Source organism: Trichoderma breve, chromosome 2 (genome assembly GCF_028502605.1).
Source record: "Trichoderma breve strain T069 chromosome 2, whole genome shotgun sequence".
NCBI lineage: Eukaryota > Fungi > Ascomycota > Sordariomycetes > Hypocreales > Hypocreaceae > Trichoderma > Trichoderma breve.
In genome coordinates this window covers 5,955,214-5,967,500 of record NC_079233.1, presented here as the reverse complement: position 1 = coordinate 5,967,500, position 12,287 = coordinate 5,955,214, and the positions used below count along the sequence as shown (strand labels likewise).

Genomic DNA, 12,287 nt, shown 5'->3' with positions numbered 1-12,287 from the left:
CTGGAGATTGCCGCTATTTCGATGTCTCCATTCTCGATGGCCGACTAACAGCGAAATGTGTACTTATCTTGGTATATGCTGAGTTATGACGTACTTGAAATACCTTAAGTTTATGATCATGCTAGACTGTTAATTACTAGTCAGAGATGGAAAAGACCAGAATTCTTTCTTGGTAAAAAAGATGCAGCAGCTGGCAATGTTGAAACAACACCAGACAGCGTTGTTGTTCGGTGATTGGACCAGCATCAACGATACAATTCCGCCCTTGAAGAGCATCACCAAGTTACGCCGCTGATTGGGCTGGATCCGATGCGCCGCACGTGACTCTCCGCCCCGGGAAGCTCCAAGCGCCAACCAAGCCGGCGCGCTTGCATAGGCGCCAACGATCAGCCATCCTTGCATCTGCCAGTCTATTGGACGACAAGGGCTGAATATGCAGTCAAGCGCCCGGCACCAGATGCATCGTGAGCTGGAGATTGCGCGAGGACAGTGGCGATGAGCAAAAGAAGGTTGTTTCCCGCTGACGAGAAACAGAATCGGGAAATGCAGAAGAGCCAGGAAAAAAGAGGGCGGGACATGGGTTCGTTGGACGTGCAGGACGACGGGCGGCTGTGATGGCGGTTTGATTTGATCTGCTTTTTTCCAGCGGATCGCGGGCCAAGATGCAGCTTCTTTTGGCAGGGAAGACGATTTTTGCTTTGGGGCGGTGGCTGCTTTGGCGCGTGTTTCTTGTTTCATGGAGATGGTAGTTCTATCATGGACTCCCTCCCCCCGAAGTTTGTTTTGTCTTCCCTCTCTTCCCCGGCAGATCTCTCTCTTTCGTTCTACCAACGACTCTATTTTCCTTTTATCTTTTTTCTTTTTGTTCTCCGTCTCCTTTGTTTTTTTCTGCTCTCGTCTCCGGTTTCGTTTCAGTTCGGTTTCCTTTTTGTACGACATACCTGTTTTAGAGCGAGAAACACACCTTCGTTATATTTCTTCTATACTGGTTTTCACTGTGTCGAGTCATGCTGAGATGCTGGTCGTCTCTTTCATAATACCGGGTTTTTCTTTAGGTCAGTTCCGCCGGCTTTATGAAGACGATATTATTTGCCACGATGGGGTTGTCGAATACCCGGGTGTGCTCTGTGTTACTACAAGTCGATTGCTATGGAAGACACCATGACAATAGTCCACACGCACACATGTCTCGCTTCGATGCTAATTTCTGCTTGACTCCAATAGATGTTTTCTGATAGAATGTCTAGAAGGCTTCCTTCTTATGTGCTACTCCTATTAATTACACTCATTTACACCGTGACAGCAGCACCCCTGAATTCATCGGGAGACATTGATTCCTTCATTCCGAGCTGTGCGGCTCAGTGCTTCAACTCATTCCTTAATATCAGCTATGCAGACCGCCCAGCGAGAACATTGGCGGCGCTTTGCCCACGCATCGGAGCATATGGATTCACAATCGGAGAGGCCGCGGTTCAGTGCCTTGCAGTTGAGAGGGCGGCAGGCGCTTGTTCTAAGCAGGTTGCAAGCGGTAGGCTAGGAATCGCCGAGAGGGGATGAGATTTCGAGGCTAACAGATGAATAGACGCGGTGATTGACAAAGCATTTTTCATGTGTTATGGCCAGCCTGGTGCCGTCCAGCCTACTCACTCTGTCATCACAGCCACCCTGGCTGTGCCGCTGTTTGGCACCGGACCAATTACATTCCCACCGGAGACAAAGACGAGCCACACGCCTTCGATCCCAACGGCAATTCCAAGCCAGACGCTACCATCTTCCCTCTCTCTTCCAACGACTCTCGTTACAGATCCCACGTCGTTCTCTAGCTCTAGACCTTCTAGGACTGGATCTACGAGGGGACCTACTACCAAGCCTACAACTAAACCATCGTCGACTTCACGCAAGTCATCGACGACGTCTCCTGCCGAGATCCTTACGACTGATCCTGTGGCTCCAACATTCACCGAGACCAGCACGTCCGCAACTGAGACTAGTACTACCACGAATGTTCCCGATGGAGTACTTGGTGGGCAAGGAGAAAAGAAGGCTTCAGTGTCCCTCAGCACAGGACAAGTAGCTGGAATTGCAATTGGATGTATAGTCGGCGTAGGATGCATAGGGTTTGGTATCGCAGTTTTCTGTCGATGCCTTCGCAAGAGGAGGTCTCGATTCGGGAGAAAGATGAGAAAAGGAGGACGACCCCTGAGGGACTCGTGGAATTCTAATGCAGAAAAGGGTCCTCATGGTGGTGGAGGCACAGACTCTTGGATCGCCAACCAACTTCGAGCGCCCCTCGATCCAGGCCCAATGCCCGGTCCGACAAAATCGTGGTATAATAGGGCGAGCTGGAGGCCCAGTGCAATTGGGTTGGCGATATCGCCTGCTAACACAAGAGACGTAACTCGCGCAACGACACCGACTTCTGCGAGGCCTTTGTCTAAGCTACTTCCAGCCAAACCGGTTATGAATCAGGGACCCCCGAGATTAGAGGTATCACTGCCCAGTCGAGATGGAGACTCCCATTTCGGTGCTGCAGCAATCATGGGAGCGGCGGCAACCGGTGCAGTATCAGGGGCGATAATGAGCGGAGCAATCGCCGCGTCCTCATCACCAAAGCTCGCGGCTCAACCCAAGGCGCAACCTTTCACGAAGCCCATGATACGACCTGCAATGCGTCAACCGGCAATGCCCGAGCCATCTATTCGACCGCGGAATCTTACCCCTCCAGGCAAGCCTCAGTCGCCTTCGCCGTTGAAGCTCATCATCCCCAAGACAGGAAACCTTAAGCCGTTTGTCCCTGTCGTTACGAGACACGATAGCTCAATTACCTCAATTACCAGACACGATAGCTCAACCACGGAGTTTGAAGAAGATGGCAGGTCGTCGCTTTCACCGGGTGGCCAGATTTGGAGGCCACCTTCGGCTGACCCGCACAAGGCGGCTCCTTACTATGTTGCGGACAGGAGTGGTAACTGGAGGCTTGGCGACCCGGCACGAGCTCAAGAGATTGCAGAGCTTGAGGCATCCATCAGCCCATTGACTGCCGCCCCCAAGTCTGCGGCGCCCAAATTGGTCGCTGGTCTGGGGCTGGCTACTGGTGCTGCCGGTGCTCTGGCACTTGTAAAAGCTGCAAGCCAGCGAAGGGATAACAGAGCAGGCGAGGCATCCAAGGCTGCTGAAGAAACCAGACAGGGTGCTCTAGGCATCTCCATGCCACCTGAGCAGACTATCAGAGCCGTCGAGCCGTCGCTTTCTTCAGACGAAGAGACCCAGGAGCAGGACCTGCAGCCATATGCCCCACGACCTCTTTTCTCCAGCAATGGCAATAGCGGCAATTACCCCCGTCGTTCGTTAACCAACCGCCGGTCTTCGACGCGATCATTGACTCGTCCCCGAATCACGTCCACTGATAGTGGCATAACGACTATCTCAACCTCTACAGATGACACTGATCTGAGATCCCCTCCTCCGTTGGAGCAGCCAAGTAATCTTTCGCCCGTGGTTGAGTCCCCGCGGTCTCTACGGCCCAGAAGGGGTCAGTCACCAACTCAATACCCCAAGATTCCAGCTAGCCTGGGTGCGGGTGCTGCAATGCCTTACTCAGGGAATTCGAACTCTGATGCGGCTGCTACTAAGAGCGTAGCCGTTGCCACGGGATATGCTAAGCCTGCTGCCATGGGTGATCGTCCTGCGCAACCAAGCCCGAGCTTTGGAGCACCACTTGCTGCCGGCACCATGTCCTCGGATGGCAACATGCCGAAGAACCAAGGAAAGAAGTTTATGGGACCTCGCGCTATGGAATCTCCTGGTGCCATCAGAACCGGCTCCCCCATGATGCGAGGAGAAGGTTCGGCGTTCAAGTCGGACGAGAGATACTACCAGGGCCCGCGCAATCAAGCACCTCAGCAAGCTGGTCCAGCATCTCAACCGGGCTCCTCTTCACGGCCTTACCCCTCTCAGCAGCAGCAGCAACAGCAACAGCAGTATCCTGCGCAAACTCACCAAAGGCGGCCGTCCAACAACAGCTCCATCCCCTATCGCCTCCCTCCCCACCCAACCGCCTACAGGCCCAACATCGACTCTTCCGGCTACCCATATCAAACTCGCCTCCCAGAGTACAACAACCAGGGCCCTTCAACATACAATCTTCCCCATCCCCCCCAGCCGAATAGATACCCGCATCACCACCCGCGCAACCATCAGCCCCCTTTTGTCCAGCAGCCCGCCGCCCGGCCCGTTTCGCAGCATCTACAGCAACTTCAGCAGATACAGCAAAGGCAGCAACAGCCAAGCCAACGACCTCAACAGCCGCAACCTCAACCTCAACAGCCGCAACAGCAGCAAAGGCGACCACAGCAACAAAACCTTCACCTCCAACCCCTCGCCCCATCATACTACCCAGACGCCCTCCCCCCAACCGCCCCCCTCACCGGCAACTCCATGGCAACAACTACGAGCGCCCACTCTGCCGACTCACAGACCTCATCCCTCCTCGCCAAACGCCTCGGCACCTCCCGCGCCGCCAACATGGCCATCCCCGTGCCCCCGCCCAGCGGCGCCTCTTCCTCCGCCCAGAGCAAGTGGCTCCGCCAGGGCGCCGACCTCTCCTCGCCGAGGATGCCGCCGCCGCCTCAGGAGCCTACTGAGTTGCCTGCGACGCCGGTGTGGAAGCCTCGGCTGACTCCTACCAGGCGTGGAGATGATTTGTTCTTGATTGCTCAGTGAGCGATGTTTCTTGCCTTTGAATGTTGTATGATGTGTGTGGATGGAAGAGAGATCTCCTGTTTGGATGTATAAAAAGGAGAGACGGTGACAATTGGGCTCATGATGATGTTTTCTGTTTTCTCTATTTTCCTTTCTGTTATCTGACAATTACCCCCCGTGTTATGCTTATTATGACGTCTGATTAAAAAGTACACGTCTGTTTACTTTTAGCTAATATTTCCTTTCTACACATCGAGCATCATGTACATTAAAAATCACAGCGCAAGGAGGACTAGACACGTCAACTATAGCGACTTACAGTGTCATATAGCTTTTTTTAAAGGTTGTTTTATTAAAAGAGGGAGCAATGCGCAATGTATATTACGAGCGGTTATCTTAGGTATTTCATGTTTCAAACGTCTTTGCCTCCTCACTTGTGCTTTCCAACCAACCCCCGTCGCTACCAACAAGAACTTCAACGGTTCCTTCGATGATCATCCAAGCCCTCATTCTCCTCTGTGACTGTCTGACTCATGACGCATTCTCTCTCGACGAAGCGCTTCAGGGATGGCCTTGACCCAGATGCCTGATTTCCCAAGTTTGTCATCTCAATGTCCCGTGCCGAATCGCTGGTCTCATCTGAAGGGCGCAGACGCCTTGAGTTTCGCTTCTTTACGCTCCCCAGACCGAAGAAATCTTCCACATCACTCTGGATATCGCTTAGTTTGTCATCCAGAGCCTCCAGCCCCTGATTCCACGCGGCTTGATTCAGATGGGCATTTTCGTCGACCAGCTTATTCTTCTTGCGGATCTCTTGCCACCGCGATTTGCTTCCAAGTTCAAAGACATTCATTCTTCTTATTTTGCCAATGGGGTTTCCAAGCATAGCAGGTCGCCATGCCTTTTCTTCCTCTATCACGGCCTGGTGATCATCAGGCATAGAGGCACGCCGTATGGTTGATCTCCGACGAGCCTCAATCAGCCGATCCATTTCCGCCATCTTGGAATTTGGTACGATTTGGACATTTGTAAACCGAGCCAAGATTAACAGCAGCATGATGGTGAGTATGAACAGAATACCCGCCACGACTCCGGTAGCTACTTGCTGACCTAGTGTCCTGGTGACCAGACCGCCAAGGGCACTGGCACCCGCAGCAAAGATGAATGCCAGAGTATGAATAGCTGCAAAACCAGCAGTCACTCTCGGGAAAGAAGAGTAGTTTGTTCGTTTTTCAGCCTTGCCCGACTTGCTGCGTTGACGCCCTGTCATTCCGGGTGACAGATCAGAAGTATCAAAACACTCCATCACCAGGCCATTGCATTCTGCAATAGCGAGGCATGACAAGAGTCCTATGCAAAATGCAAAAATCGTTGGTACACCAATATGCATTGGTGGTCCGGATGATACTGAGGCATAGCACACCCCTCCCAACGGCAGCAGAATAGTAAAGATAGTACGCCGAACAAGATGAGATGACCACGCAATCTTTCTTTCCATCGTTGCCTTGTTTGAGTCGAGCTGTGCTTGGCGGGACCTTGAAAAGAAGCTGGCTTTTTGAAAGGGAATCGCCAGGATGGCCCCAAGAGCGACGCTCCCAACGAGCAAACCCACGTTGGGAGATCGAAGTTTGTAAAATTTGGATGCCAGCGATCCTAGTAATACAATGGTCAAAACCACTTGTGCGTAGATCCATGCCGCGTAGACGGCGAGGATCAGGAAGCCAGGCTGGCGAAGCATTTCTAATGTTAGGAGAATGCCGTGATAGACCTCCTGCCCCCACCACTTGGGACCAGTCTTGACCCTGTGCATCATAACCTCGCCTCGGGCTACGCGGCGTGAAATATCACCCCCAGTTCTCACTTCCGCTACCGATCGTCTGAAAGCAGATCGGCGGACCTCGGGACAGAGGACATTGAGAATAAGTACAACAGCAATCATGATGATGCTGATATAAAATCCCCAGGTTGGTGGGTACTTGTCAATGACACAGGCACCAACAAGGAAGCCGATACCGAGAGACCCAATCCAACACCATGTCCAAATGCCCAACCAAACTCCCATGCCACCACCATGCCGCCTTGCGTCATAGTGGTCAACAACTTCTCCATGAGGGTTTGTGCTCATGAGCGAAGCGCCGAATAAATCCATCAGTATAGAGTGGAAATTCATACTGGCAAAACCAAGTGAGCCTCCCATAAGCGTTCGCGATGCGAGGAGCATGGCTCTCCATGTCCCTGGGTTGGTCAGCCTCTGTGTATTGACTGCGAGGGCCTGAGGGAATAGAAGAGGCATGGCAAGGACAAGGCTTGTCATGATATATGGCTTCCGCCCGTGCAGCAAGGGAAGTGGCCACAGGAAGAAGGTTGGGATCGCCAAACCCAGGAAGCAACCCGTGTTGCCGTGAACGGTAGCATGAGACTGGTCGATGATGTAGTACTGAATAGAAGGAACCAAACCTGCGTAAATGCCCAAAATCATACCGATCAAGGCAGTGCTGATACAAGCCACCGTTGCGACGAATCTCTTGCGGACTGGTGACCAGTCTCTGGCAGTTGGTTGTCGTTTGCGTGACTTGGCTAAGCTGAACCCTTGTGCGCCCCGTAGGCTTACATGAGATCGACGACGGAGACTGATACCACGGTCGGTGTATGTTCGGCGACCAGCAACTTCGCGATTGGGAGCATCCTCTCCAGACTCGTGTGAAGCATGTCTTGCGTGTGAGCCCCTTGGTGCTGATTTGCTTTGATGTGGTTTGCTTTGCGAGGCGGTAACATCCTTTGTTCCTCTTGTTAGGTCGTTGTATGGTTTCTTGCGATTCAACTTGGGCGTTCTGTTTGAAGTTTTGCGAGAGCCCGGCGCGGCATAGCTTCCCCCATTGATGCTGGATCTTCTCCCCGGAACACTGAAGGATGCCTCAGCCGCAGTCTGAGGGGGCGTTTCCTTCTGTGTAGGGAATTCTCTAGCAGTCGCATCATTACGCTCACTGGAGTAACTCTGCAGGATTTCATTCAGTCGTGGACGCTCAGGGGCACCGGTATATGTATCTGCATGTTGGTATGGCAGCCTCGCCTGTTGGCTCTCGTTTTGGATTTCAACGCCATTGAATTTACTCGAACTCTCGTGGGTGCGGCGACCTGATGTGTCGTCATCCTGAGAGGCCCCGTCTTGACCACCAGGGACACTGTGACAGCGAGCGTGCAAAGTGACGCACGGCTGGTGAATTTTGGGACATGAAGGAGTGTCGGGGCGTTGCACCACCTCGGAGGCCAGTGCGATAGCCTCATTCATGAGTTTTTCAAGATCATTGACGGCACGCTGAAACAACAATGGATCGATCTTGGGCTCGGATCTTCCAGATTGCGACGATAAGCCCGTCATACGGCGGGATGGGAGAGCGTTTGATAAAGCTGCCTCTGACTGCCGCCGTTGCGATGCTGAAGAAGGCCTTCTCATCTTGCTCCTTGGGGGTAACTCTGTAAACTTGGAGGTATAAGTCTCTGGATACTTGAGAATTTCGCGTAGCCACTGGGCAGTACGCTTATAATCCAATGTCGAGCCAAGAGAGTGCGTTCGCGCGGATGAGCCTTCGGATGCCTGTCTCTGCAAATTTCCGTCCTAAGAGTGAAGAGATTGACCCGATTCCCTCTGGAAATATGACTTGTCCTGAGAAGCCGTAGAACCAGCGGCTTCTTGAACGGGCCTGACCTTGAATGTCGAAGAACGGCTTTCGTGCCCGCTTGATGAGGGCTCATTTGTGAACATGGGACGAATTTTGGAAACAGGGATGGGGGAGTAGATGAGACGATGCTGAGGATCAGCACCTTGCCTGCCTTCGTCCGGGATTTTGCCTCTGATGATCTGTTGCTCAACCTCGTTCCGAAATTGGAGTCCTTTGACGCTATACGACGGCATTGTTTCAAACTCTCTCATAGTCCTTTTCGGCAAGTTTCTCTCTGGGTTGGCGTGGTCGGGAAATGAACCATCTTCTGTGAGTGCACGTCGCCCAGACTCACTGTTCATGGGAGAGAATTGAGTTGTTTCAACAAGATGTTGGGCCATAGTTCTATCATCTGCCGCTCCGGAATATGGGCTGACCTTTGATTTGTGACTGTGATGATGATAGTCATCCTTTTGAGGAGGCAACTCAGGCCCAAAGGCACGGAACTTTGAAGTTGGAGATGACAACCCCTGATCATCTTCCATTTCATTATCACCATCACGCCGTTTATCTCTCGAGATAGCAGCATCTAAGTCATCAATGTCACTCGGTACAGTTGCAGTGATGTCAGCCAGAGGGTCGAATGGCTGGGCTTTGTTGGCAGAGTGACTATAATCTAAGCCACGCTGGTCTCCCAAGAGCGCAGGGGAATATGTAGGGTAGTATGAGAAAGCAGGGCGAACCTTGACGGCTATGCTGTGACCCTTGTGCCGATGGACTGGCACTGTCACTTCGGTGACTGAAAGATCCCCACTGGACAGCACGCGATGCATCTCACCGCTCATCATGGATTCATTGGATACTGGGGATGATGGTTGTGTTGACGAGATAAAACTCTGAGATCCTGGTGATTGGATCTCATTGTCGCAGAAATCGGCACCATCCAGCAATCCAGGGTGGTGTACTTGAGCATGTGTATCGCCTCTGTGCAGAGGGTTGTTGGCACACTCTCGGTCGAGAAGCCGTATTGGGGACGAGTAGGCCATCTTTTCTGAAAAATGGACAGGGGAGATTTGCCGGGGAAGCGCGGCTGCATTTCTGACAGCGGAAGAGTCTCGATTCTCAAGCTCTGACTTGGAGGACCGGGAGGGCGTTTTGAGTGGGGGAGATCTGCTGACGACTGGCGGTGCGGGCAAGTCTCTGTCAACAAGGGCAAGGTTGCTGGTCGAGGGCTTTGACAAATGGTGTCTGGACGCAGCAGCCCTGGTGGCGGAGAAACCGGTATCTTCAGTTGCCGTGTCGTCTTGGTCCGGCCTGAGAGTAGTGAGAGAGGGGCGGCAGCTTGGTGCCGGTGTCTGATCGAAGTCCCCGGCCTCCATGTCAGTCTGATGATGGAGACGGGGCTGCTAGACCTGGGTGCTGTGGGACAACGTCAAGAGCATTGCCACCTGGCCGGTTCTACCCCGTGCTTGCAGGACATACACAGGTTGGTCGAGAGGCGTGTCTCGAGTATGCAGGAGTGTCGAGTGAAAAGGGGCTTTGGCGGGGGGTTACTCCAAAGGTCGGGTCGGTTCCGACGGGCCTCAAACCGTTGGTCAAAGTCGCTATCTATAAGTAAGCGGGATAAATGCTGGCTAGAACAAGTGCCGGAGGAAGAGGCCCTGGTGGCCTTTCGGCATAAGAGGGCAGGCGAAGCTGTGAAACCATGAAGTCTCCGAGCGTGCGAGTGGCATAAATGCTCTGCGTCTAAAAATACAGCTCAAGATAGCACAGGGATGAGGAGATAGGGATGCCGTGGCGAGGAGAGGATAATAATGAGGTTGGTGATGAATGGAATTCTGTGGTGAGGCTGAGTTTCCCACCGCCTGTCAAAATCAGCTTTTGTTTTTGTTGCCGTCGATGACAGCTTGGCAACGGCTGGCGAGTGTTGGGACGCGCCTTCCCCCAGAGTCCCTGGTTTACAATTACAAGTACTCCGTACCTTGCCTATAACTTCAGGTTGGAAGTGTGTGATGGTGCTGTACGAGTACGAATGTACATATTCTCCGGCTCCGTGTGTCTCCCTCTACTATTGCCAAGGCAAAAGGTACCTATCTCTCTGTCCCTCCCCTTATCTATTTCTTCTTTGGGCACAGATGAAGGAGTCGGAACCCGGAAACAAACTGTACATAGTCAGTCAGCTGCTAGCTCATTCAGGCATACACACGGGAGAAGATGGTAGGGGACAAAAGGGGCCGCTCATAATCGAGGCGGCAGAAGCAGAGTAGCAGTGATGCGGGTCTTCATTAAAGGGCGCATCAATACTGCGAGATGCTTGGTGAAAGTCGCCTCACTAGGAGCACATGAATCATAATATGCCCGCTTTGGGTAAACATACTGTAAGCATACCGAGTATCCGTACGAATTAGAGTTGACATGGATAGAGGCAAACTAGACGTGGCAAATACCAGTGGACAGCTTAGAAACCCCCAACGACTCAAGTGTCAGTCCCAAATTTACGGCAACTGTTCAACTTGTTGCACTTATTTGCCCCTACGAGTGGTGGCATTATGCCTGGGGGAAGCCGGGCAAGGCACCTAAAACCAGAGCTGGGTGATTCCAAACAACTAGAACGCTATACTACTCTATCCACTAGACCTTTGTTGCATTTAGGCTACATGTTTTTGATGTGTCGTTGAAATTGCAACCAGGTAAGTGCTTCTCCCAGGGGCAACTCATTCACCCATCCCCTTATTGGTTGAGCACGCTGGAGATAAGTCGGTTCTCTCAGAGTACCTACCTATTGAGAACTTCCACAAGACAAACACAGTAAAATTGATCAAGGCTCATCTACCGTTCAATATATGTGCACGTCCCTGCAAATCCAACCACTCGGTATTACCGGCCAGGCTCTTGAAACTGACCGAAGCCCATTCACTCACCTCAGTCCTACCTCAGTATGGTCCTTGGATGTTGTAACGTCCAACTCCTTCTGGCATCTCCTTTACATTACCTTACCCATTAACGCTAGCTGCTCAAAGTTCCTTTCGGCCACTACCTTGATTATTGCATTGCCCTGTCGGCCTTCGCTCATATCCGGTTGTTTTATTTCAAGTACGAGTTCGCAATCCAACACCTGCATCTACGCCCTGCTTCGAGCAGGAGCCATCTCAACAAAATTCAGTCGGCGCTGTTCCTGTGTGTCACAGCTGCTGCGCACACGCCCGTACAAGTTGGTAGGGCCGAGGCATGTACCTATACCTGCCCACCTGTACTCCGTATACTGACATCCAGATGCAGTCAGGTAGCACCACCAGTCATCCATCAGCCTTATCCTTATTAACGGGTTGACACATTCTGCACGGCCGTGCAGCTTTGTGTAGCGAGCGCCTCACGCAACGCTGCACATCTCAGCTGAAATCCCCAGCGAAAACAGGACACGCCCCTCCCTCAACGCTTCCGCCCTCCGCGATCCTTCCCCTCGTATTGTCTGTTGCGATACGACAAGATCGGTGCTACACCATCACAGCCAAGGACTTTGCTCTCTCCTCCATCGTCCTTTTGGGCATCATCATCGTGTTGTCTTTTTTTAGCCATGCCGGTCTTACGTGAAGGGTGGAAAAATAACGAGGATGTGGCTTTTGGGGGTCGCTCGGCGAAATGGGAGAGGAAGAAGGTCCATGGGAAAAAAAAGGGTTGCCGGGCATCGCACAAAACACCCTAATGCCGATCATTTTCTGACCTCCAGCAGCAGTTCGCCAGGCACCAGAGCCCTTCCAACCAGCTCCATCCAAATCGAGACACTTGTGCCGCCTTTCCCCCTCCCTCTCAGCATGCAGCCCGCGATCCTCCCGGGGCAGCGCTGCCGAATGCTGCCACATCAGTACGTACTTGTAAGCTGCGTGAAGATACAGTATGCATCCCAAAGCGAGAAAAAAAAAGAGAGGC

The 12,287-nt window shown here is 52.5% G+C and overlaps 2 protein-coding genes across 2 annotated transcripts; one reads left to right on the top strand and one right to left on the bottom strand.

Moving 5' to 3' along the window:
• Window positions 1-1,239: 1,239 nt before the first annotated feature.
• On the top strand, window positions 1,240-4,722 carry T069G_04013 (uncharacterized protein; the record flags this gene model as incomplete). The annotated part of the gene is made up of 3 exons (XM_056171223.1): window positions 1,240-1,528; window positions 1,601-2,092; window positions 2,132-4,722. 3 exons carry the CDS (start codon window positions 1,240-1,242, stop codon window positions 4,720-4,722), a joined length of 3,372 nt encoding a protein of 1,123 aa, XP_056032115.1.
• Window positions 4,723-5,176: 454 nt separating this feature from the next.
• T069G_04012 (uncharacterized protein) lies at window positions 5,177-9,739 on the bottom strand (the record flags this gene model as incomplete). Its single annotated transcript, XM_056171222.1, has 3 exons — window positions 5,177-7,746; window positions 7,813-8,317; window positions 8,408-9,739. 3 exons carry the CDS (start codon window positions 9,737-9,739, stop codon window positions 5,177-5,179), a joined length of 4,407 nt encoding a protein of 1,468 aa, XP_056032114.1.
• Between the last annotated feature and the right edge of the window lie 2,548 nt (window positions 9,740-12,287).